At 30.9% G+C, this 27747-nt stretch overlaps 1 protein-coding gene across 3 annotated transcripts in view; it reads right to left on the bottom strand.

Moving 5' to 3' along the window:
- Nucleotides 1–260: 260 nt before the first annotated feature.
- LOC143237470 (uncharacterized) overlaps nucleotides 261–27747 on the bottom strand; it is a 44737-nt gene continuing 17250 nt past the window's right edge. For all 3 annotated transcript variants that reach the window (XM_076476749.1, XM_076476750.1, XM_076476748.1), the window contains exons 3-10: nucleotides 24759–24866; nucleotides 22106–22211; nucleotides 19664–19795; nucleotides 19317–19463; nucleotides 17133–17222; nucleotides 13442–13641; nucleotides 2193–2510; nucleotides 261–1949 (exon numbers count right to left, since the gene is read on the bottom strand). In XM_076476749.1, the coding sequence (XP_076332864.1) occupies nucleotides 826–1949; nucleotides 2193–2510; nucleotides 13442–13641; nucleotides 17133–17222; nucleotides 19317–19463; nucleotides 19664–19795; nucleotides 22106–22211; nucleotides 24759–24866 (2225 nt within the window). In that variant the 3' untranslated portion in view covers nucleotides 261–825. The remainder of the gene's footprint in view (nucleotides 1950–2192; nucleotides 2511–13441; nucleotides 13642–17132; nucleotides 17223–19316; nucleotides 19464–19663; nucleotides 19796–22105; nucleotides 22212–24758; nucleotides 24867–27747) is intronic.

The raw sequence follows: 27747 nt of genomic DNA, 5'->3' as shown, positions 1-27747 counted from the left end.
TTAGGATGTGTACAAATATTAGAAAATGTACAGACACTAATAGTAATTATAAGTATAAAATAAAATTAATATGCTATTTGTTGAAAGCAGTGATGTTATATTACCTGGCTTCAAAACGCTGGAATATTTAATTGAAAATGTACTGCAATTATTGGCAACTGTAGTAAGCCTCAGTTTCACAGTCACTACTGGCTTCAAAACGGTACTGTCACTATCTGTAATACCATGCTAACAGATATAATGACCCTGTGACACAATTATTTCTGATTGGCCAATAAAATTTTATTTAAAACATAGAGAACACAAACTTTTCAGTTATGCATGAATTCTTGCTTCTGTCATAACATCATTACAACCATCTTTAAACCTAATTTCTTGTCAATTGTATTCAATATCCAATAACAAATGACAGAACAAATTCAACAAAAAGTTAATTTCTGAACCTTTTACACACCATTGCAATTGATATTACACAAACACTATTTGAGAAATCTAAAACATCTTCAGAAAGTATGTAAAGTGATCAATATGTCAAATCCCACATCTAATGAGAGGAACTTAAGAGAATAAAAGCCCATACACAACATACAATAACACAAAGTGGAAATAAAACACTTTGATTCAAGTATAGCTAAAGAAATACATTCTTATACATCAAACTTCTACTCAAAAACAAAATTTTGTATTTTCCTCACCAGCTCAGTTTGATAATAAATCATGGTATATGATGGTATATAAAGTATTCCTACACAAAAGAGGACAAAAATGAAGCAATATTTTAAAAGTTGGCCTTACTACCACTATTACCAAAACAAACATACTTTTTCAAAATCTTCTTTGTCCTCCTCCACCTCTTCCACGACGTACACCACGGCTCACCTGATTTCCCATGAGAGGATGTCGAATATTGTTTTTGGGACCAGTTCCAAGCAAGCTTGGTGGCCCCTGGCCTCCAAAACTTGAGGGTGGTTGAGAGGGAGGAGAACCAAGTAGGGAACTCATAGGAGGATGAGTTGGGCCACCTCTGCCAGTTTCCATAGCACTCTGACTAGTTGCCATAGAGTTTGGGTTTGGGCCCATGCCACTCATGAACCCTGAGGGTTGATTCTTGAGTTGGGACTCTCCATCCATTCCTGTATCTACAGAACTCTGATTTCCCATCATATTTACCATGCTGCTCATGTATCCTGTGGGTTGATTCTTAGACTGGGACATTCCTCCTATTCCAGAATCCATGGACCCTTGATTTCCCATCATTAGATTCTGTCCCATGGTACTCATATATCCTTGTGGCTGGTTCTTTGAATGAGATGTTCCTCCCATTCCTGAATCCATTGATGTTTGACTGCCCATCATGAGGCCAGAGCTCTGCCCAATACCACCCATAAAACCTTGATGTTGGTTATTAGAATGGGATATCATACCTATTCCCAAATCCATGGGATTTTGACTGCCCATCAGGGATGTTTGATCCTGTCCCATTCCACCCATAAATCCTGGGGGTTGACTCACCATGTCACCTTCCCTTTGACCTGGAACTCCAAAACCAGGATGCTGTGACTGGCTAGTTGGTGGAGGTGGTGGTGGTGGAGGTGGTTGGTTAAAGCCAGGTGGTAATTGAGATAAAGACATAAGCGTAGACTGAGAAGCTTGTGCAATTGAACCTGGAGGCATAGAGTATAAGTGTTCTGAAGACGAAGGGATGGAAGATGTAGCAGATGTACCAGTTGAGAGACTAATACTCTTCAGTAAATTTGGTCCAGTTTGAATCAGGCTGTCTAGAGCTTTTTGCACACTTGGATTATCAAAATTGATGTAAGTGGAGGGAGGATTTGAAAGTTCTGCAGGCTGGCTGATAACTGAAACTGATGTTGGTGGAGGGGCACCTTGATTTATCAAGTTTAATATTCTCTTTTGAAGCTCATCCTGAGGATTACCAGGTTGGTCTTCTGTGGAGTGAAAAACTAGGATTATAAGACTGACAAGTTGTGAAGTAATAATTCAAATTTTATGTTCATCAGATATTCATAAACTTTAATGTAATATTATAGCTATATTAAATTCAATATTTATGTAAATTATATTAAGATAACAAATTAACAAAACCTATCTGAAACTCAGGTTAACAATAAGAAATACACAATTTCATAAAACAGTTAAAATAGGGCAGTATGTTTAGTTTCTGCACTTACCACGTGGCTTAGATAATGTGTCAGGAGCATTTATGTTCACTTTTCCAGATTGTCTTGTTTCAATACCCAACAGTTTCTCCTTCCTATCATGTAAGTATTTTATCAGGCGATCTATCTCTTTCACACTCAAATATTTTCCATCTGCTAAAAGGTTCAGAAGGAAGCTGATATCTTTATCAGGAGTAGGAACAGGTTGAAGCTCTGGATGTGAACCTGGAACATCAATCTTCTCACGAACAAACTGTTTGCTTTGTGTAAAATCGTGAAAATTACGAGACAATAATTTCATGGCATCTTCAAGAGGAATGTTACGATGTTCTATATCAAGAAGAAATCAAAATAAAACAACTAAAATTGAATATATTCACTTTTATCTTGGTTGAGTTTTTTTAAAGAAGCAGTATTAATGATAATTTGTTAAACTTAAGGTTTTAAAACTTTTATAAACAGTTAAAATTTTAAATCATCAAACTCTCCAAAATAATTAAAAAAAGCCAAATAAATACACAAGTCTTCTTTAATTCTTTAAACTAGGTTGTTTATGAAAATAAAATCTTATTTTGTGGGTTAATTGCTTCTTACAGATTTTAATTTTTTCCATTATATTGTATTAAAAGCTCTAAGACTGTTTATCATCACAATTATCATAGCTGAGGATCAATAATAATAAATAAATACAAACAACAGTATTCAACTCCAACTACTATGCACTATAAAAAATACATAAAAATATTTAAATGAGCTTTAAATTAATTTTTCAACATTAAAGAAGTAATCATACATTACCTTACAAAAACAGTATGTAAAAAATACACACAAGCATAAAAATATTCTGTTACTTGGTCTACCAGGACATCAGCTTATGAAATTACCTACAATCCTTTTGTAATGATGTAGAATATCTTCTCATACGTGTGTACATAAATCATCACCATCAAAATAGGTCTTGTTAATTAGAAAGAATTATGTACTCTGAAATGCATACTAGTAATTTATTTTTTATAAACAGTGAATGAACTTCAAATATTTTAGATATAATTCAAGTTAACTTACAACAAGCAACTTAGGTGTCTTTATTCTTTTCATGCTAATATTAACACTCCTACAAAAAGACGTTTCTAGTCCTGATTTCTTCAAGCCCGTTCCCCTGGCTGTGGTTTCGCTAGATAGTAGATAGGGACAGTGGGAATCTCGTTAATCCATTCATTAATGGATTTAAATGGCAATTTCATTTAAATACAAAATTATTAGCCGAATATTAATAACCTTTCAAGTTGCTCTGGGGCCTATTAGGCCCCACTTTTCGTAGGAGTGTTAATATATTTATTACCATGAATAACAAACAAATTTGAGCTAAGTGTAAAGAAAAAATCAACTACAAAGGTAGGATTAAAATTTTTGCAAGTAAAAAGAATTAAGTGGTTGACACTACAAAAAATATTCACTAAAAAAGGTACTTAGCTGAAATAGTGACCACAATTAATTTTCCCCCTAAAAGCAATTCTAATCTTTATCATACCCATCTTATGGTATTTATATTTGCACAATCTTTATTTTGAGAAATGTTCTGTGCAACTTCATCTTTAATCTTTGGGAATGGTACAAGTTTTCCTGGTTGGCTCATAATTCACTATTATCTTAATGATGTCAAGTTTGCAAGTCTATTTATTCTTTTGTTGTAATGCAAACACATTTTTTTGCAGATGGCACATTGATGTTACATTCTGTGAAGACAGAAACTAGTTTTGTTGACTCATTTAAAGAAACTTTAGTTATATTTTTATATTTCTGTATTATAATTAACTTGGATAAAAGGTTTTATTTGACATCACTCTCAACATCTGTACATTTTACCCACACAATCACAAATGATGAATTTTTCTGCCCACACTTGAACTTTCTCAAGCATTTCAGAATAAAAAAAAAAAGCTCTAAGTTATATTTCAAAAGGCTTGTGTCTTTGTAGACTTGTTAATAGAACTCTGTTTTGTTAGCATACTCAAACCTTCACAATCAAGTACTTCCCAACTGTACCTCTTAGCAAATATGCAGGTGGGGGGTAAAGTTATTTGTTCTTTGCTATAAATGTTTACTTCTATATACATAAACATGCAGACGTAATCGTCTCCCCACATATATTAGTGCAAGTACAAAACACACCTACAGACATTAGCACATAGCACAATACAGTGGAGGAAGTTCATGGGCCAACATAGAGACTATGAGATACACAATCATACGTCCCAGGAGAGGTCCAGTGTTTTCTGGACTCTGTCTGACTGTCTGTATCTGTGTGTACTTCAAGCTATGATTTGTCAGTTGTTGTATTTTTAATAGTGCCATAACCATTAGTACAAGATGAGATACATAGATGCTAATTTTCACCAAAAATACATATGTAAACAAAATTCTACATTAAAAAGTAATAAAACACATGAAAGTCACACACAATTTTCTTCAATAAATCTGAAAACAAAAATGACATATTATTAAATCAGTAAAAATTTTTTCTTTTTACAAAACTGATGACATTAAGATACACTCCTTTTTGGTTTTAAAAAGTCTGCATATCAATGAGTCATGGGGCAAGGTAGCAAGCCAACAAGCATGTTTTTCTTTTACAGTCAGTTGTCACATGTGATAACAATTTCATGATCCTTCATAACATATCATTATTTTGCAATTCATAATAACACCAAATAATTTCATATAATTCACTATTACAAGTGGTAGTAAACAGATGCTGTGAAACGTTTTTAACATGCTAAAATTAACACACTATTTTATATGAAGCACTAATAAACTCTACATTACCCATATGGTTGCATTCTACTGAAAGAAAACTGCACTGCTGAATTAAAAAAACAATTAAACAAATTAAACTTGTAATTGTTCTTTCACACATTATAAATTTATTTAATAAAACAGATTTATGTATTTAATTTTATAGATAAAAATATTTAATTTACTAATTTACATTTTGGACTTATTTCAACATTAGCTTTTGTAAATTTCCTAATTTTTTTTTATGAGCAAATACAGCACTCAGTCACTTAGAATAGAAGTTCAAACAGGTTTATGAAAATAGTGCTAATTTACTTGTTACATATGTCAAATCAAACATTTAGTATTAACAGTTTTAAAAAAGTAGTTTGGTTATAATATTCTGTTGTTAGTTATTTTTATTGTATGGCAGTAAACAGTAAAACCTGTGAAGTATTTTAAAATTAAAACAAAATGAAAAGTTAATGTTTTATCAAAAATTTTATAGGAAAGTTTTTAGGAAAACAACAATCAATAAATGAAATCTAAAACAAAGGTAAATATTTTTAATTGCTACATAAAAATATATCATGATGAAATATTTTCAAATTTTCAAAGTTTGTGCAAAAGCAACATTGTTTCTTAGAAAGTTCATTTCAGTTTTACAACTATTTTGTCTAGTAAATTTATTTTTTTATTTTTGCAATGCAATATAAGATAATACAACAGACGCATCAAATCAATGAGATCCAGCACTTTACAATTACACTATGACAAAGTTACTATATATTATTCAAAATCAAGTGCACATTTCCTGGACTGGTTTATACTATGATGCTGAAACATTCTCAGTTTTGTTACTGTGCAGTTGCATGGATAAAAAGATAAAGTGGTGTACTGCAATGACTTGGCACATTAGGAGAATACAAATTACTACATATTTATTTTAATATTGCATAAATCTGTACTAGCAGGTGTTATCACTAGAATTTGTATCTAAAGACAAATACAAAAACACTATGCTAAAGGTAATGCAATACATAGTATATTCTCCCATTGCAAAAAAATTTAAATCAAGAGATGACATGAGTTGTAAAAGCTGAAGAAGATGTCTCTATAAAAACCTAGTCAGAATAAAAACCTTGTATAATTAGTTATGGATCAAAATAAGTCACTAGGTAACATTACAGTTATTCAATGCAAATGGAAATTTAATACTTGTTAAATTGAAAGCCATTTATCACCTACAGCTGGAAGTTTCTAGAAGTTAATAATATATTGCTTATTAAACACATAGAACTAATTTATTCAGTATTCCACTATGTGATATACATAATATCACACTGGTGCAAAACTTGAACTGTGCATACTTTAAGCCTACAATCACTCCACAAACAAAGGTAAGCACATGCTTCCAATTCAAGTTAAATACAATGAGAATCGAGTAATATTACACTTTTGACATGTACAGCAATGCAGATGAGAGACAAAGATAAACATGTGCTTCTTATTCAAGTTAAATATAATGAGACTCAAGTAACGTTTGAATATGTATGGCAACAAATATTAGAAAACTGTAAACCTGCCAGAAAACACAGGTTAAACAAAGTCAAAGTCAAAATAAATGTATTATATATTTTTTCTAAGAGTATCAATCTGTGTTTAATTAACAATGTTTTATACATTAACATTCAAAAACAGGTAACTTTGATTAAAACAAACTTAGAGGGTTTGTTTCAATTGGCATACACAAATGATAAATTTATATGGTAGCACTATCATACTACATGTTCATTTATAAACTAGTTACCAATTAATTATAAATAGAGAAAAAAAATAAATATTAACCAACATCACAGTGTAAGCAAAATACCATTAAAATATTTTACTAATCTTGTTCACTAGTCTAAAATTGATAAATGATGCAACTAACTTGTTACATCATAGTGCAAAAGAAGTTGCTTCTTAACTCAGGTTGACAGAAATCATAAGGACACAGAAACTGTTATTGACTTAAAACAGGATTTCATAATACATGTTTATATTAGCTTAACAACTCTGTGAAAACGACATGGTTAAAAAAACATAGCATTGAAATTATAACTATTACTCAGAAATAGTGCTCAAAATATCTTGAAATGAATGACAAATTAGATCTCCTTAAAAAAAAAAAAAGTCAAGTGTACAAATTGCCAAAGTTACAGTGATGTCAATAGATTTAATGAAACAGCAAAGTATTACTGATTATTGAAAAATATTTTTATAAACCAATGTTTAGTACCAATAAAACTTGTTTACTAAGTTTCCAAAATTATGAAAACTAATCTTAAAGTTTCATTAAAAATGCTCACTAGCCAATGCACTTTATCAAAAAAGACACTGTTAAGTGATTTAAAAAAATCTTGAATCTTTAGCAAACCCATTTCAGTTGCAATATAATACTTTCCAGAGTTGTTGGTAAGCATATTATTTGTATAGATGAAGCTCAAAAACTTGACTCGTGTACTTTGATATATATTATTTATATAATCTTATATTGTATTGGACCAATTATAGGAGTGATCTTGAACATAAGATGAAGCCCATTTTCAAAAACCATGGAAAGAAAACAAAAATTGAGTGTCATTATGTCCTTTTTTTAGATCAGCAGAATCAATACAATAACTGAACAGCCTGCAGGTGAATTAGTTGAAAATGTTTCACACATGTAGCCAGATATTCAGGAATGTGACAAGCTAGAGAAGGAGAAAGTGGACAGTCGTTGGCCATAATTATAAGGCAGCTATGCACTTTACAGCCTAATTCTTAATAATAATAAAGGCCTTACAACTGGACCAAAACAGTAATTCCCAAGGTTGTTGATAAGCGTGTTTATTTGTACAGACAAATCTTAAAAACTTGATGTGTTCTTCAAAATGCTGTGATATACTTTCCAGAGTTATCAAGTATGCAGAATAAGCCGAGAGACAGTTCTTGAAAATATGACTTGTTTAATTAATCTTCAATATCTGCTATAATAGTGATGCTGTTACTTCTATTTATGGCAAAAAAAAGAAATACTTCTTTCTGTGTTTAAAATTCAAGTTATGAACAGTGATAACAGAAAACTTGAAATTCAACAGGTTAGAAGCCAAGGTTCAGATAGTCTTGGTACACATACTAATTTTTATTCACATCTTATCATTATAAAATACATATAACTGTGCTTACAGTCTCCACAATCAGTGTTTACTGCCTTTATTTAAAAACAAATCTCCTAAATGTAGATTTTTTATGTACAATCTAAAATAAATCTGAGAAAAAATCTCAGTAATTACCAAAAGTACAAAAACTTGTAACTAAGCACACTGAGTACTGATAACATCTTCATATGCAGATTTTAAAAAATGAAAATAATTTACATTATGCTTCTAGTGTCACAATACTTTGGTTTTAAGAAAAGCTTAAAAAAATGAAAATAATCTATATAGTTAATTAAGTTCCTTATTAATTCAAACAATCATAAAAATATTTATTAAGTATGTGTGTGAATTTATGTACATTCAAGTGAAGTAAAAAAAAATATACTTCAAAAGTATATGAAAAGAGCTTAAATACACAAGTGGATTCTGGATATAAATTATCAAGCATTTGTGTGCTTAATTGCCTAAACATTATGTCCCAAAAATGAAATGGTGGCCAGGATGTAAATTTTATCCCATAATAAAACTCAAAACATAGCAATTGTAATCAACAGTATACTTGAAACATAAAAATACAAGTCTCTCTCTGTGCATGTGGGTGTGTGTCTGTCTGCACGTCTTTCTCTCTCTCTCTCTTCTCTCTCTCTGTGTGTGTCTGTGCATCTCTCTCTCCTTCTCTCTCTCTCTCTGTGTGTGTCTGTGCATCTCTCTCTCTCATGTGCATGCATGCACGCATGTGTGTGTGTAACGAGGGGTTAGAGCATTAAAGGCTCAATCCAGTAATGAAATATTACATTTGTTTAAATAGAGTATGTTTCAAAAGAGTATTAATGAAGTTTCATTTCATTCTTTTTTTTTAAATATCAAAGAAAAACTCATTTTTTGATGCACACACGAATAAAAAAATGTAGGCAAACAACACAGCCGTCCATTTTATTGCATGACATTTCACCAGGGCAGATTTGCTTCCAAAGATAACAATGAACAAAAATGACAGTGAAGCGACTTCCCTAAATTGGCATGGCATTTTCAGTATCATTAATGATCTAATACTAATTGCTGATAAAAATGAAAATACAAATAATAATATGCTCAGACAGTACAAGGGAAAATTCTTCAACCCTGTATGTTTTAGATAGTAGCCAGCAATGACAGTACTGAGATGGGAATGTATTTCGAAGAGATACCTGGAAGGTTACAAATGAAAGAACTGTGTTTATATTAGCATACAAGTTTCTTCTCAATTACATTTATTTTTATTTTGCCATATATACATACAACTTTTGCTACAAGTAATAATCTAAATATGTTTACAAATCTAAACTAGGAATGCAATTTTAACCCACAACATTTTGCATACCTGTGTTAGTGCTTTATATAACAGTTCATATAAGTTGTATATTTGGGATTGCCACCTTGTGTGTGTGTTTTTCTTATGGCAAAGCTGCATCGGGCAATCTGCCGAGTCCACCGATGGAAATCGAACCCCTGATTTTAGCATTGTAAATCCCATGATACACCACTGTCCCAGCGGGAGACAGTCACTTTGCAATTTTCATAATACTTTGCCAGTGAAAAGATTAAGTACATCACTTTTATTTTTCCTCATTTATGTTGAAAAAGTACCATAACATTTCTTTGCTTGCTCATTTTTGTCATTACTGAAAGCCAGACTGTTATCAAGATCAAAGTTATCATATAAATTTAGGAAAGATCATACTGGTACATTCATGTGCAAATCCTTCAGAATCACACAGCTGTATGACAACCATTACCAACTAACAGCTTGCTGCTTCATTGTATATTGCAGAATCATAGAGTAAATAGAAATTCAAAAAAGAAGTATGATTTACAAACTATGAGCATCTTAAAATGTAAAAACAAAAACCAGCATGGGATCAAGTTGAAGCACCATACATAGTTCTATATAACGTTTTTTGTTGTTTTTCCCCGACAGTCAATGCAAACAGTAAAGAGACAAAAAAAAGAAAGTCATGGAATGATACCACTCTAAATTTCATGACTAGAGAAGTTTTTCAGCAGATTCATCATATAAAAAGTCTTAAAAATGCTTAAAGGTAATAAAAAAAAGTATATAACTAATCCATACAATATAAATCATTAAGTAACATGTTTCAAAAATTATTCAAATCAGACTAGGTCCTTAATTTTAAACTTTTATACCAGTTCTAATAACAACCACAATACGCAGGTATTAAAAGTGCAATACCTGAGCTGGTCTTCTAAAAAATTGACTAATTTATACCCATTGATAACATCTTTTGTTTCAGAAAGAAAAAAAATTGTCAAAGAAGCATAATGTTTGTGCCAACTTACAACGTATGCAACTAAAATAAGATCTGTTATAATTGGAGGACCTTGTTTCTAGGATTCTATTTGATAACCATGTAATACTGCCTAATGAATAAAAACCCTCACAGAATTTAACGAGAATAACAGTTGTTACTAATATCTGAAATATGTCTAACACTGATGACACATGCAACAAAATCACTTCTGTGATATTATGAAAAATTGCAAGGACAAAATACTGACAAGAATATAAAAAGTTTGAACTGATCTGATAGTAATGGAATAGTCAAAGATTTTCAATTATTTTCTATGACTCTCAGTCTTGATAAAGGTAACAATTTAACATTTGCTGTACCACTAGTAAAACCACTTTCATACTGACAGTCATTAAGGATTCTGTGTACCAAAAAAATCAACTGTGGCTTTACTGGTATTTGTGAAAACTATTCCAGTACAACAATGTGTAAAACATCTTTATAACCCATGTTTTATTTATGCAGTTTCAACATGTAGGATGCATGGAAATTTTAAAAAAAAATTAAATACACAAAATTAACATGACTCCAAAACCTCACTTAACAAAATTCTACTTTGAAATCCAGAGTTCACATTGATAGATTGCAAGACAGTACTTGCATATAAAATTTTTTCTTTTGATACACTAAAACCTTAAAATTGTTTCACTCTGTATTGCTTCTAAAAGTCTTGTTATATCTGAAGAACATGTTACCACAGTACTTCACAAACTGAAGGGCACAACATAACTGCTAGTTGTATTCCTTCTCATTTTTTTTGGAATGTAAAAACTTCTGCAACAAGAATCAACTACATAAGCTACTAAAACAATATGTCTGTAGTTTCTTGGAGTTACAGTTATGCACAACTTTTGTAGTTGATTTATGATAGTATGTTCACATTTCATACCACAGTATATCTTCATAATATAAAGATATTTTTAAAAGTAAAAAAGGTCTCTGTTTGGAGTAATTACAAAATACTTGCCCACTTAAGTCTATTCAGCATCTTTGATTGCATATGAATTTGTCTAATTATCTTCTTTAGCAAGTACACAACTATGCTCTGTTACTATATCAAACTTTTAACTAAATAGTTCAGAACACACTTGTTACACTGAAATGCAGATCACTTAAAAATAAAGCTCTATAGCAGGGTACTGTTCATGGTGTTTTACATTAATTAGCATGAGTTCTGAATTGTGTGAAAACAAGAACATGTGTTACAATACCAATAAGCAAGTTATTACAACTAAACCATTATAAGCGAGACAATAGCTAGCCATTTCTCAGAGATCTGGTCTGTGAAAATTAAATCCCAAACCAAGTTTGTATTATACGTGCAACATTGATAAGTCACACGCACGTTGCCACGGGTGTCTAAATGAACAATGAAATCATGCTTGACTGAACATAGAGACCATCTGTTTCTACTAGTCTGTGCAAAACCCTCAACAATGCACATCAGCCTTGTAACATAAAATTCACAAAATACATTAATGCATGAAGTTAACAAACAGATTTTGCAACACAATTTACTGCTTACTTGGTAACTGTTTCAAACATTCATAACATGGTAACAAGCACTGCACCAAAGGCCAACCGTTCTTCATTGAATCAGTACACACGAGCTCATAAAACATTAATTATTCTTACTTTCTTTTGTTGACACTGATACGTCTTACTACCATTCTACTTTAAAATCAGCTCCTTCCACAGCTGTCGGTAAAATAAATACGTACATCAAATTATAATTTATTTATCTGAATGACATCTTGCATGTATTTTGTTTACAGTATTTTCAGAAGAAAAAACAGCATAAATATCAGAAACTCACTAATAACAAGTTTTCAGGTTGAGGAACCTATAAGTGAACAAACATTTAGAGTGTATCTATATTATACAATATCTATATTATACAAGCTTTTCATATTTATTGCAAAAAGTAGAAACCAAACACTATGGAGCATAACAGAATGTTGACGTCACTGATATATAATAGTTACGAAATAACAGCATTACAGATATTACTCTGCATTTCAAAAATAGTTTTAAATATTAAATAATTTTTCTGTTTGAGAGCAAAGCCACTCAGGGCTATCTGATGCATCCACCACAGGGAATAAAACCCCAAGATTTACCATTGTAAGTCTGCAGACTCACTGCTGTCCCACTGGTAGACATTAATTATGGACAAAATGAGAATATGCTATACACCTAAACAGACATACAGTTTGTAAATATGTCTCATCTGCTGTACAAATAATAAAGGTAGAATTTATGTATTCAAAATCATATTTTGCATAATACAGCTGCATTACTCTAATATACAATGTGTTCCAAATAAAACTGAGCATTTAGTTTTAACACTGTGTATGCGTACATGCACGTGTGTATATATTTGTGTGTGTATATTATACACATAAATACAGACTTAGTGTATGCAAATTCATAGAAAAAAAAATTTACTTCCAGCTTGATTTAAAGTCTTTGTTCACTTATTATTGAACACTACAAGTGCACAAATAATTTTTTGTTATTCATGAGAAATCTAACCAACAATATGTAAACTTAGAAACAGTATTTTAAATTATAATTTCTTTCAAAAAGGGCACAATTTAATGGGCAAAAAGTTACTTAAAAACAGACATTTAATAATCAGATGTATGTCAAACTTAGCTTAAAATTATTATAAGTTTTTACTAGTAAACACTGAAAAACTGTATCAATTTCTGCTCTGAATATCCATAAAAGTGGGTGTAATGTTTTGGTTTGTTTTCTACAATGCAGTTGTTGTGTAAAAACAATTTTATTTTTCATAGCAAAGACTAATATAAAATATTCAAAACTATATGATTTCCATCTAAATTTAAATTGCAATATTTAAGACAACCTGAAATCTATAATGTAATTTTAACTGCCTTTTTAAATACATAGATACAAAGCACTGAGCATAAACTGAAAATATACAACCTACCTTGAGGGGATCCATGAAGAATGTTTAAAATCACAGAATTATGAACTTCGTTATCTGCAGTAACAACAACAGCATACAAACTTCCTCTTCGAGCAACATCCTCAACTGTTTGAATAAGGAGAGCCTGATCTTTCAGAAATAACATGTCCACTGTCATTCCTAATGATTTGAGGCGCCGTTCAACTGCCTCGGCATACAATCTAAAATCACAACCCACAAGAATTAAATTACACATACAAGGATATAATCCAAAAGACATTTCTTTCTTCTTAACCTCAACTCTGAATTATAATTTCTTTTCAGTAACAGATATTTTATGACGAAATGTCTGGAATCATCCAACTGAGCAGATACTTTCACACTTAAATTTATTCAGAAAAATAATGACTTATTGGAGAAAATATTTTGCATATAAATTTTAATTACACAATTCTAATTTACTCAGCAGCTTGGTCAAACTAACTTCCAGGATTACAAAACTCTGGATCTACCACTATAACAAGGAATACAAAATTTATGAAAAACTTAGTTATCACTTCATACTTTGATTTTTTTCATACATTTCTGAAGCATTTTAAAAAGTAAAATTTGGCAGATTATTAACATACACAACTATAGCATTTAGTATTAAGGTGGATGGTTTATAGTATTATTAAAATGACATAAAAACATAATAATTTAACCTTTTTCAATTAAATCACCTCATATAACTTTATACCACAACAAAGTTATAATTGAGAAAACACAATTTAAGTCAAACAATCTACTACAAATTGCCAACATCTACTTGATCTCACATGAAAATACCTAGAAAAATCAGGAAGATTTTCTGTTTCTGGTCCCACTCTGCATCATTGCAGCTGTCTCCATATTAAGCCTTTTTTATTGTTATTGAAGAGCAACAGTGATGCTACAGTGCAGAGTAGGTTACTGGATAACCAGAAGTGTTACAATATTATTATTTTAGCAGACCCTTTAACTTAAGTAAAATTTCCAACTAAAAAATGTAATAACCACTCTACATCCATTTAATCAGTATTAGTTTAAGTTTAGAGCTTTTTAACATTAAGTTTTATAATTTGTTTTTGCCAATGATCTATAAGAGCTTACAAATTTACATTTTTGTAGTACATTTGATTTTTAGGTTTACTTGTTCTTTAAGGATTGTGCAATATTAAGATTTCAAATTTATCTGATATGCTGTATTTATTGGATGTTTAAATCAAAGTTCACCCAGGAATGAAAGATAAGGACCCAATTTACATATATATTATGCCAATTTTTCTTACTCAACTTGGACCAAAAACAGAAAATTATTAAACAGAAAACTCATCTTGTGCTATAATAGGTTTAGGAACAACTTCACAATAATTAATTACTGCTAATTTTTCTAACTTTTCATGTAGTTAAAGACACGCCCAAATCACTTATACATCAAAATGCCAGCATGACAAAATTATTAAAATCTATTATGCAGAACTGAATTATCCAGTTAAAAAGAAACTCTAATATGTGCATCTAAAAAGTGGAGGCACTTATTTGTTCAGCTCAGCTTTTAACATGTGCACCCAAAAAATATAGGCCCACACTTGTACAGTTAAGATTCTATTATGTGCAACAAAAGTGTCGATCTACATTCTCTAGTTAATGAAGACATTACTATGGGAAATTGAAATTATAGTCCCACTCTTGTAATTCTAATGAAAACTTGAACATGTGCAACTAAAAAGTACATTTCTCCACTTTATTAATAAGTTATACCATGTTTCAACTAAAATGTGCATACCCACACTTGTCCAGGTAACAGAAACTCTGCAATGTACAAGAAATAAATTTAGACCCACATTTCTCTACTTAATAGACTTAACCATGTGGAACTGAACAGTGTAAGCCCATTTTTATCCAATTACTAGATAGTACTATGTGTAACTGATAACTGCAATGACACATATGTTCAATTAATGAAAAGTTAACTACATACAATTACAAAATGAAGAGACACACTTGTCCAGTTAAAATACTATACTATCACATGCAACTGAAAAAGGCAAGACCACACTTCTCGATGATGAGAAATCCACTTGAAATAAAACATGATGTTAACCTGAAGATGACCTAGGAAGGTCGAAACATTGTTCTCTACTTTTCAATAAAAGTGTTAACACCCACACCAGCCATTATGAGATACATAAGATCACACTTGTCCAGTTAAAACACCAGATTACCATGTGCAACTGAAAAAGGGGAGACCACATTTGTCAAGTTAATAGAAATTTGACTAGACTAAATTAAAAATTACAGGTCCATATGTGTCTAGTTAATAGCCTTTATCAAATGTAAATGAACAAAGTAGGCCTAACCTTGCCCATTCAAAAATTCTATTATATACAATGAAAGAATGTGTTCACACTTATCCAGTTAATAGACTCTATCATGTGCAAATGAAAAGTGTATACCTGTAGTTGTTAATACTTTACTAAGTACAACTGAAAATTGTACAATTACACTTATCCACTGAACACTACAATGTTCAGTTGAGTGTAGGCCCACATATGTCCAATTAATAAACTATCATGTGCAAATGAATAGTGCAAACTTATAGTTATCCAGTTAAAATATAATTCCATCTACATATTAAAGTGAAAGCTCACAACTGTACAATTCATGAAATCTTCATCACGTAAAAAGGCACACTTGTCCAGCGAATCATCTATCATATGCAATCAATATGTATTTGCTCACACAGATCCATTTAATAAATACCATATGTAACTGAAAAAGATAAACACATACTTGTTCAGTTAATAAGTTTCTAATTTTTATATTTCATTTACTTTTACAATGATAAGTAAAATATGAAAACAAGAAACTTAGTAATTATATGTGAGTCTTATAGTTTTTGCAGTAAAATTTTTGATTAAAATTAACCCTACTTTTTGGCAGTGTTGTTGCTGATAACAGTTTGTTGAATTCTTATTTATTTCAAATATCCAAATTAGAACACAAAATAACAACATTAGCACAAATACACAATCTCTTGTAACTATTATAATTTAAATGACTTTCTTTCTAACTAAGTTATAACTTCATCACATTATGAGGAATTCAGCAAGCTAAAAATCTTGTCTTTCTATTGGTTATAAATAATCCAATAGCAAATACTGAGAGAATTAATGAAATTTTTTGAAACAAAATGTGATAAGAGAACATGAATTTTTAGGTTGAAGCTATAGTTTAGAATATGTCTTAGCAATACATGTAATACAAGTGTGCAATTTATTTCACACTCAGAAATACAAATAGAGGAAGAAAGTACACCTAAAAAGGAGAGTTTGGAACAAAGAAGTGTCACATGATTCAGAGAAGTGCAGAATAAAAATTTATTTGAACACTTCCTTTTCAAATAAATATTAGATAATATAAAAGATTTCTATTATGACCTATGATTTTATATCAAGATTATTGACATAATGATAATATAGTTTAATTAAATTTTTGTTTGTTAAATACAACTATAAAATTTCAGTAATTTTTATTCCAGACATCTAGGCAGAAATATTAACTGTATTTTAGTTTTTGTTAGAACATTTCCATAATTAGATCAGTTGAAGTTAAGAGCCTGGCAAACGAGTGTCTTAAGTATTAAATTTGATATGTTATGTTAACACACAAAACCTTTATTCAAACATACCTTTGTTGCTTATTGATAACAATAATTTCACAGTCATTCACCTTTGGTGGAAGATCTCGTGCAAAATCTCTTTCAGGAAAAATATCTGGCCTATAAAAAAAAAAAAAGCTGGTTTCATAACAACACACATGTAATAAGACCTCTTTAAATTATGAATTACATATAATTAACAACTGAATTTTTTTTGTAATTATTTCATTTTTTTTTCTAAATAAGAATAACATTTAAACAGAACCCACATAAAAAAAGAACAAACTACCCAACCCAGTTTTTATTAATTTGAACCAAAATATTTTGGACATGTTTATTAGCTAAAGAGAAGGAATTTCCTGCAATATTTTAACATTGGGGTTGCAAAAAGTGATTTGAAGTGGTAAAGTGAATGAAATCTGTCACTGCATCACAAACTTAACAGCCACGCACAAGAAGCATGAAAGTGTCCAAATGACATGTAGAGAAAAATCAAACTGTTTACAAACCACCTTGGTAGACATTGTGCTTGCTTGTCAAGTACAATATTATGCCAACAGTTGCTCTCACAATGTTCATCTGCTCATACAACTGCTGACTATTGTGATACTTTGACCTTGAAATAGTCCTTGATAATGAAAAACCCACTTGAAATAAAAAATTATCTCAGAATGGCTGTTAATACCCATACCAGCTATTCTGAGATGCATTGATACTTTGATCTTTTTTCTACCAAACTACAGGTGAATGTGTTCGTATTTCAACTGAATGCTACATATGAAAACGTGACAGCAGAAACATAAAATGTTGGCAATTGTTTGATTAATTAATGATGTTGAAAATGTGGCTTTATTGACATATACAGAATTTACTCCAGTCGGTAAACCTTAGCACTAGCTAGTATGGAAACTTGAGAATGCTATATTTCATTTAAAAATTTATCAATTAACAAACAAAAATGTTTTCTCAGAAAGATGCATCCAAAAACTTTTCCCTAAGAAGTTTCCAAATTCAACTGCTCAGTTCCTGAGAGACACATTAAAACAATTACTCAACAAAATAAATATCATAATCGATTGTAAATTACATGATGATTTTGTTTTCCTTCTGGAATACCTGATGGATAAGGTCAACACAACTGCTACTATCAATCTTATTTTCTACTGATAAATCACTGACAAGTACCAATAACATAAAAACTCTAATAAATACAGTGATATTGTGAATTTCTTCTGGTTCAGTAAAATCAAAATTTGCATTGGAGATTGAAATCACAATTCAAATAAAAGTTCAAATTTTGCATTTGTGCAAAATTTGTTCCAAAATTATTAAATATTTTGATATTGCTATATTACTGTAGCCCTTAATTCAATTTTGATCTAAAATTTGTCTTGTTACTGCGTGGAACCTTGAGTAGGTGTAGCAATTATAATACTTAATAACAGTAGTAAAAAGAAACTGTTTTAAAATATATATATTACACACAGCTATTCAATGTGATGATTAAATCACTGGTCACTGGTCTCCATCTTCTAGAAGGTCCACTTTGCATTTTGAGTTATATGAAATAATAACAATTAAAATAGAATATTTTAAATGAAGAAAAACTTTTCGTAACCTACAGTTCACTTCAAATTACAGATATAAAAAGCAAAAAAAGAATACAAATAAAGTAATATAACATGCATCACAAACATCCAAACATGATACCATACAAGGCTATTGTAACATCATGTGGCAGATGTAAAGTGTACAGTTTCAAGATTCATGGATGCAAAAAAGAAAAGAAAATCAAATGTGATTTCTTTATCTACTCATACTAAATCTTACACACTTACATACTTAATAATTTTTAGCCTTCATCACAAGCCCCACCCACCCTACTCTCCTCTTCAAAAAACTGTTTCACAGGCCAGTTCTCAGACATCCAAACTGCAAGTCTTCAAACTACAAGAAATTGTAGTAAAGCATAATAGAGCTGAATACAAACAAGTCTGGAAAAAAAGATCCCACAGAAAACGTATTCAAACTTCTGTTTGAGTACTATTCAAGTCATTGAAAAGCTCAGTGCCTGTATTTTATCCACATACATTATCATCTGAAATCTCAAAATCCTAGGATCATTCATTCTTCTTCCAAGTCTCAACTAGAAATGTTTCATTTAACTTTTATGATGTGAGAAAGAAATTGATAGTAATAACCTAAATTTCTAACCTAGTTAATTTGAACATGTCTGCCCTCGGCTCATTTCTTCTCTCTGGAAACACATCCATATCATAAGATCTCAAGGGTAGGTCTCTATAAGGTTCACTATAACGTAATGGTGGTCTGAATGGATCATCTCTCAATCTATCTTCTCTTCTAAGAGAGATAAAAAGTTATGGCACATTATGTTTGTATAAAATGAAAATACAATCCACATCTTAGTCATCTAACAAACAAGATAATTAACACATAAAACATATCATTTGAACAACCCAGAGTATTACTGCTAAAAACTAATTTTCTGCTAAGAAATAATGCATGCATGTTAACAACTAAAAGCAGCACGTTTTACATACCTGGGCTCTCGTCGAAAACCATCCTGAAATCTCTCCTCATAAGAATCTCTAAGTGGTGATCGATCCCGAGAAACAGGATCCCGAGGAAGAGGTCCTTCTAGGTCTCTAGCATACATGTCATATCCTAGTTCACTAATAAATTAGAAATTCATCATACTTCCTTATATATGTATAGAGTGTGGACAATAAAATAGCCCTCCTTTAAAATGTTGTTAGTTTATTATATCTTTTATTAGATAACAGAAAAATATGTAAAACTATATGTTTTTAGAATGCATTTGATGAGATCTGCTCAAATGAGATCTCAAATCCTAATTTTAACTCTGGCTTTTGTAAATAACTGAACTTTTAATGATTTTGGTTTTATAAACTCAAAAAACATTGTACACCTGCTGTAGTTTCTTAGGTCTTATTTCAATTTGCCTACAAAATGATCAAACAAATTTCTCTGCAATAATCAAATGTAAAAATGAATCTCAAAATAATATAAACCAGTTTCACAAGTTAATATTTAGTCAGCAATCCCTTGGATTTCTGTACTGCTTCATATAGATGTGGCATTCTTCCAGTGAGTTTGTGCAGATATTGCTGAGTGATTGACTGCTATCCTTCTTTGAGTACTTCAAAAAGTTCATCCTCCCTGTTGACTTTCAATTTTTGTTAATTGGTTTAACTCAACCAATAACTTTTCAACTGGTTTGATATCAGGTGATTAAATTGGCCATTCCATAACAACAATTCTCTTATTTCTAAGATATCTTATAACAGCTCTTCAAATACAGAAATACTTGTTTGATCCTTTTGTAAGATAATTGTGATAGAAGATCTAAGAAACTACAGCAGGTAACACAACAATGTGAGAAAATGTGACTAAAATCATGAAAAGTTCAGGTATTTACAAAAGTCAGTGTTAAAACTAGGTTTTGATATAATATTTGAACAGATCACGTCGAGTGCATTCTAAAAACATAGTTTTACATATTTTTCTGCTATCTAACATGAGATATAACAAATTAACAACATTTTCAAGGGGGGCCACTTTTTGTGTCTACCTCCTCCATATGTATGTGTGTGCATACATGCACACACACACATTTCAATATTAAACTGATTTAACAAAAAAATCAACATATTCAATAACATTCATCATATAAATTAATATGTGAGTAAAAATATAAATAGTGTAGCATTGTGCAACAAGCTTTATTTTAAAATACAGGCAAAACAATGTTTACAGCAGCATAAAACAATAATTTTAAGTGAACCCACTATAATAAACAAGTTTAATATCACAAAATTTATTGTGATTTTGTGTTGTAAATGTAAATAATCATTTGTTAAATGGAAATGAAGGGTTTGGTGGTGACAGTGCTAAAGTGTAGAGAAATATCAACATCATATGTGCAGTATTCATATCACCCCTGAGATTTACAGCAAGTCCAGCCATTCTTATATAAAAACCTGCAGTTTGTGCACATTTTCACTCCTGATGATAACAGCAGAAGCTACTGAAACATGTAGTCATTTTAATTTTTTTACAAATGTTATTGTGTAATGTTATTTTGCCTGAATTTTTAAATAATATGTAAGGAATTTGATTTTACTAATTTATACACTTGATATGCAAGCTATCTGTAACTTCTTCAAACATCCTTAAGCTCATTAACACAGAACTCACAAGCAAACACTGATGATACCAATACATCATCGAATAAAAGGAATTTAGAAAATGAGTTAAATGACGTTATTTAGACAAAACATTACTTATTCCCATACCTATGTGTTAAAACTGTTTGTGTCACAGTTTGTGATGAAATATAATGATAATTATATTCCACAAATTCCAATAATGATAATTAGGATAAAGTAGAAATTCAGGTGTTGGATTTGGAAACATCCTCAGTACATCTTAATTTTAAAAAAACCCAACAAAAACACGAGTTTTTGATTGATCTTTAAAAAAACGTGTTTCAAATCAACAATGTGAGCCTAACACAAAAATTTATATATTAAAGCAATATCTAATCTATATAAAAGCCAGTGTATATCACATTATGCTTGATTTCTCGAAATAGGGGGGGGTCATAAAAGACAAAATACATTTACACAGACAAAACAGTTCAATTACTGTCCACCCATTATGATTTTGTGAGAAAGTGAAAGGGGCCATTAAATCCTAAAAGTGTAGGAAGTGTTGGTATAATAAGCCTGAGGTAAAGACTTAATGTGGTATCACCTACCCTAGAGTCAAGTGCATAAAATTTATCATGAAAGTAAACATCAATCCATTTCAAACTTATATTGTTTATGAATTAAGATATTTTATGTTATATCAAGAACATTTTAAATAAAAATAAACTTCTTTAACCAATGGAGACTAAATTAAGAAACTGACAAATATAAAAAAAAAATTATGCCTAATTGTAATTCAGCAATACTTACCGCCCTCTTTCTTTCAAAGTTCGATCACCAATAAGAGAGGGTGGTGAAGGCCATCTTCCTCGACCTGCTCCACCTCTACGATATCTGTCAGAAACAGTGCTGACCTCTAGAGAGAAAAATATTAGAACTTTTCATAAACTGCTAACAAACTATGAAACATGTTACTAAAATAAATTATTCAATGACATCATATTTATTTTCTAAATTAAAAACCAAACTTGTATTCTTTAACAATATCTGGATCAGCAACCACTTTCCAAATGTCAAAAGCACTTCTGTATATCAAATTTCAGTTTCTGAATAAAATATAATACTTCTCACTCGATTTCAATAATTCTTCACAAAAGTATTTTAGTACTGATATTTTGTCACTTTGCAAGATTTATTTAATGTAGTTTTCAAGAAAAATTAAAAAAAGTTTAATTTCAGTTCATCTCCAAAAATCTTCTGTAAAAACACATTTATTAATTATTTTTAGACTTTTTCTTTCCATCCCAAAGAATAAGCTTGTAATATTTAACTTTTGGTTTTATAGAGTAAACAGTTAGGACCTATTAAATGAGGCTGAAACATGCAGAGTTATGGACAATGTTTCTCCTTGAAAACAAGCCAAGTAAATACAAAAACACAACATAATATGAAGTATTTCCCACAGATATGTACTCAGATTATAAGATTTGTGAAGTACCTTTAACAGTTTCTCTTATCAGTTAATATGTAATTTCACCTCTTTAAGTTAAACTATGGATACATAAGTTCAGAAACACCCATAGATCAAAATTTATTTCAACAACTAATAGTAAACAATTTGGGCAATACAGCTGAGATAAATTACCATTACTTTCTTGATTATTAAAAACAAAATATTTTAACCTACATTTTACCATGGTTATATACCAGCACTAAATATACATGAATTCAATAAACTTTAAAATGTTCTATTTCTTTAGTCTGTCACAGTATGTACATATATATATATATATATATATATATAGATGGTAGAATGGATAGAAACACAAAAGTAAAAAGTTTTTGTTAAATATATGGTATGTTAGTGTATCCAAGTATTGATCCACAGGTATAATATGGGTACTGGGTATGGTGTGTGTGTGTGTGTGTGTGTGCATGCATGATTTTTTTATTGTTTAATTCATATATCATCCTTTGTCTGTTTATCCTTTCGTTTTTTTTCATTGATGAGTATAGCTTCTATATATTCTCTCTTCTTAAAACATGTTTTTGTTTGCAACAAAGAAGCTGTAATTCAGTTTCCTTTGAGGTTTTGTGTTAATCTAAGCAGTTTTGTACTACTGTTACACATATAACACATTAAGGTATTTAGACATGTTTGTGTACAAAAGTCTTTTGATTTTATTTATATATGCATCTCCATACATACTCTACATATGATAAAACTATATTTTTATGTGGCTAAATTGTACTGCTCTAATTTCTTGGGTGTTGTTTTTTGTAAATTTGGTTTCTGAACATGAGGAGTGAGCTAATTCTTCTCTCAGTGTTTTATCTTATTTTTGCGTTATGCCAACTGTCAACTGGAATAGTTTAATAGTTTTAAACATTCTGATTGAGATCATGTTCTTTATTAATGTAATGCTCATTATATGGATGTTTCACATGCCATTTTTGTTTTTGTGTTTGTTGCAGGTTTTTGTTAGTTTTTTTTTTTACTGTGATTTGAAAATCTTATAATATTCAGGGTATTGATTTTGGCATAAACAAAAGTCAAGTCTGCATTAATACCATAAGTACCTAAAATCCTACAATACTAGTCAAAATTACCCATTGATGACAAGAAGTTTCAAGTGTCTACCTAGCAAGGACTACAGTAAACATGCAGTTAAAAGTTGTTTGCAACTACTGTAAGCAAATGAATGCTCTCAAAGACCCATTTACAGATGATGTTCATGAGTCATAGTAATTAGGTACATGTTGTTCTAAAACATTTCTCCTTTTGCATGCATCAAAATGGTAGTTCTAATTTTATAAGACAGATTTAAAAATAAACCATGAAATCAAAGCCTGTAACACACAATAAGGCTACACTGGCTGTTTGTAGTCAAGTACTGACACTTAGTTCAGTTTAACTTTTAGACAGATTTTAGATGTTATCTAAAATATGTAGTTCACATGAGAAACCCTAAGTATTGTTCATTCCATGGTACACAGGTAAAGCATAATAAAACTTTAGAACTGAAGGACAAAAAAACATCACTTCCACAGTCAAAAGTAAAAAAACAAAAAAAACTGCCCTTTCCTTTAGAATGTTACATTCTATTCTAGTGTTACAAATTTAAGAAACCATGTGCATAAAAAAGTGGGAAAACAATGTTTTACATAATTTATTACCAGTCCAGAAGCTCACATGTACAAATGTTTGTATGTAAAAAAACATATGAAGATAAATTCAGTTTTCAGACTTGTTTGTTTTATAACTATTATTATAAATTACTGAATACAATACTACCTCAAAGTGCCTTAGGTAACTGATTCAGATACAGAACCCAACAGAGTTAAGGTTGTAATCAGTCTTTCTTACTTGCAACTGTGAAGAGTCTCATTACACATGCAAAGTATTTATGCATCCTAAATGTATGGTACAACAATAGTTAGCAATAATTCCATTATAACTTACCAATTCTTGTTCCCTTGAAAAATACACCATTTTCTTGTGTAACAGCTCTTTGAGCTTCTTCCTCCCAAAGGTATTGAACATAAGCAAACCCCTGGTGAATGGAAACACCTAAAAAAAAGCTAAATGCTTTAACCTGGAAGCTTTTTTATTTAAAAAAAACAAGACTTTTGCTTACTGACAAATGTATTATATTCGAAATTTTGTCTCTACTATAGAATCTTAACATTTTATTTCACTGTAAATGCATTTACAATAGATAACTCCTTATACAGCTTTCTTTCTCACATATTTGCATATCATACATAAGAGATTTACAAGCCACCAGCCTTATGAATATTTCCACCTAACCTCATGATGATGTCATCATGTAAAAGAATTCTCCACCAACAGGAGTGTGATGCACTTTTACAAGTAATGACTCCTCATACATTTTACACTCATGAATACTCATTATTTGATGAGACAATGATGAACTGTTCATGTGCAGATAAAGAAAACGTTTACTTCCAAAAAAACAAATACCATCATACACAGAACAGAGAAACCCTTTGTTCTAGACCCAACAGTTAGGTCCTAATAAGTGAGAATTCTTCATGGTCTATCACTGCAACAGCTGGGAACTAGTACGTAGTAAAGGTTTACAATATGCCACTTGACAAGGAGGGAAAATTTGCACAGGGTGAACCTGGAGAATGTGCCCAGTCTAGAAAGTACTTTTATGGAAACAGCAAAATAGGTAACAATGAAACCCTATTTTCAAAAGCAAGCAAACCACAGAAATGGGCAGAAACATTGCTTTAATGGTCACTTTTTCTATGACAGTCCACAGAATAGGTACAGACTAGATCAGATAAGAAATATAATACACAGAAATAGAAATAACACAAGAAAAGTTCAAACAATTTTGAGAAACACCTCATCTAACAGTGGGCATTTGTAGATCCAAGGAAAACAGTATGAGCACTTTACATTATACCTTTTCAATGCAGGTTTTGAGCAAATAAACCCTGGAAGGTACCACTAATCACATAGTATGATCCTACTGTGAATTTGAGGTGAGAAAAAAAATGACGTACTTTCACCTGTTTTAACATAAAAGGTGGATTGGAGAATGCTTATGGCAGTAGTCTAAATCCCTTCAAAGATAAGACAGTTACATTGTATAAATAGTGGGTGATAAAAGTATATGGGGTAGTCCACATGCCAGATTAGAGAATTTTCAACTAAAAGGCAGTGAAAATAAGTACCTAGAGAATGTGAAGAGTCTGTTCTTAAGTAGTGAGACACAAAAAGAGCTGACAATCAACCATCAACAATGAAGCATATAAGCACATACCTGCAGATCCATCTTGTTATGGTGGTAGGAGAGAGATCTCTCAGAGAGAAGGGGTTCCAAGAAATGGAAAGATGGAGACAGGAATTTCAACAGGAGCAAAAGCATAAAATGTACTTAGAAATGGCCTGGACCTAGGACACAGGATTTATTGTGGTCCAAACAATCATACAAATGGGATATAGAAGGAAGGGATATGAGAGAAAATGTGTGTCCACCCTCCTTTGATACCTTAAGTCTTTGGAAGGAAAGACAAGTTAGGGTCAAGAACAAAGTAAGTATAGTGAAAGAGTGAATAACAGTGACCACAGGAAAGAAGGAGAAGGAAATATATTTTTAAAGAGATGATAAACTGAGCAAGATGCAAGATATTTGAATAACCAGATAAATCCCTGAGTGAAGATGAAATAATGTCACTCCTTGATACAAAAGTAATGTATGAAGTCGAAACAGTAAAGGTAGAATGTTGGGTGTGGGAGAAGGAGTAACAATACCCTGTAACGGTCATTCTGAATCAGAGCAAAGACCTAAAGAGGGAGGTAGAAGGGAGGATAAACATACAGGAAAAGATAGGACCAAGGTGAGGAACAAGAGATCAAAAGAGAGGTTGGTTGTTATTGAGTATCATAGTGAAAACAACTGTTTGAGGTGTTCCAGGTTGGAAGCAGATCCATTCGAAGACTAGTGGTTAGACGAACCATTCTGTGGGTAGTGTACATGGCCTCACTCAAAAAAAGACAGTCAATGATGATGTTCAGTGAGTGCAAAATATTACAGGCTGTCAGATGGTTCCAACTGTAACAGACCTAATGAAATAATCAATGTTTGAATACAAAGAGTCCCAGAGTGGTTGATATGCAACACAACCATGGAATTGTCCAAATGGATAATTTAAACATGATCCAGAAGGAAAGGAAGAAAATGAGAATATGGTTGACAGATAGAGAGAAGATAAAAAAAGCTGATATGTGTTGGTTGTTTTGGTGTTTTATGGTGCAAAGCAACTAAACAGCAAAATTAAAGTAAAATTATTAAACTTCATAAAAGGAAATTAAGGTAAAACAAAACAAAGATCAATTTTTGAATTAAAAACATAAATAGCATTAAATTCAATGTTTACATCTAATCTACAGTGGTAAGAGAAAAACTGCAGTAATACAAATTGTAAAGGACTTTCTGTAGCATAATTGTAATTATCATAACTCACCAAGATGACTAATGGGTAAGTTCATAAATCAGTGTTAGTCACCTGAAGTAGGCCTTTCCAGCCCTGGTTTCAATTTATTTGACATTATGGCTATTCTCAGAAAGTACAGTAATACAAGTTTTAAAAGACTTTCTGTGGCAAAATTTTAATTATTATAACTTGCCAGGATGACTAACAGGTGGTTCAAACAGCAACATTAGTCATATGAACTTAGCCTCTCCAGTCCTGGTTTTGACTTATTTGACATTACAGCCATTTTCTAATTTCAAATTGAACTAGATGGACTTTAATTCTTAAATGAGAATCACATTAAAAAAAGTCTAATGTATAAATTAAAAAACTTAAATGGCATTAAAAATATTAATGGCTTTTAAAAAACTAAAAACTTTACCAAGGTGGACAGTGTCACCATCACCAATAACACTGTCTAACATTATGGACAAACTTTG

This window comes from Tachypleus tridentatus, chromosome 13 (assembly GCF_004210375.1).
Source record: "Tachypleus tridentatus isolate NWPU-2018 chromosome 13, ASM421037v1, whole genome shotgun sequence".
In the NCBI taxonomy this organism is placed as follows: domain Eukaryota; kingdom Metazoa; phylum Arthropoda; class Merostomata; order Xiphosura; family Limulidae; genus Tachypleus; species Tachypleus tridentatus.
Note: the sequence above shows the minus strand (reverse complement) of the source record. Positions and strands in the feature narration are given on the sequence as shown.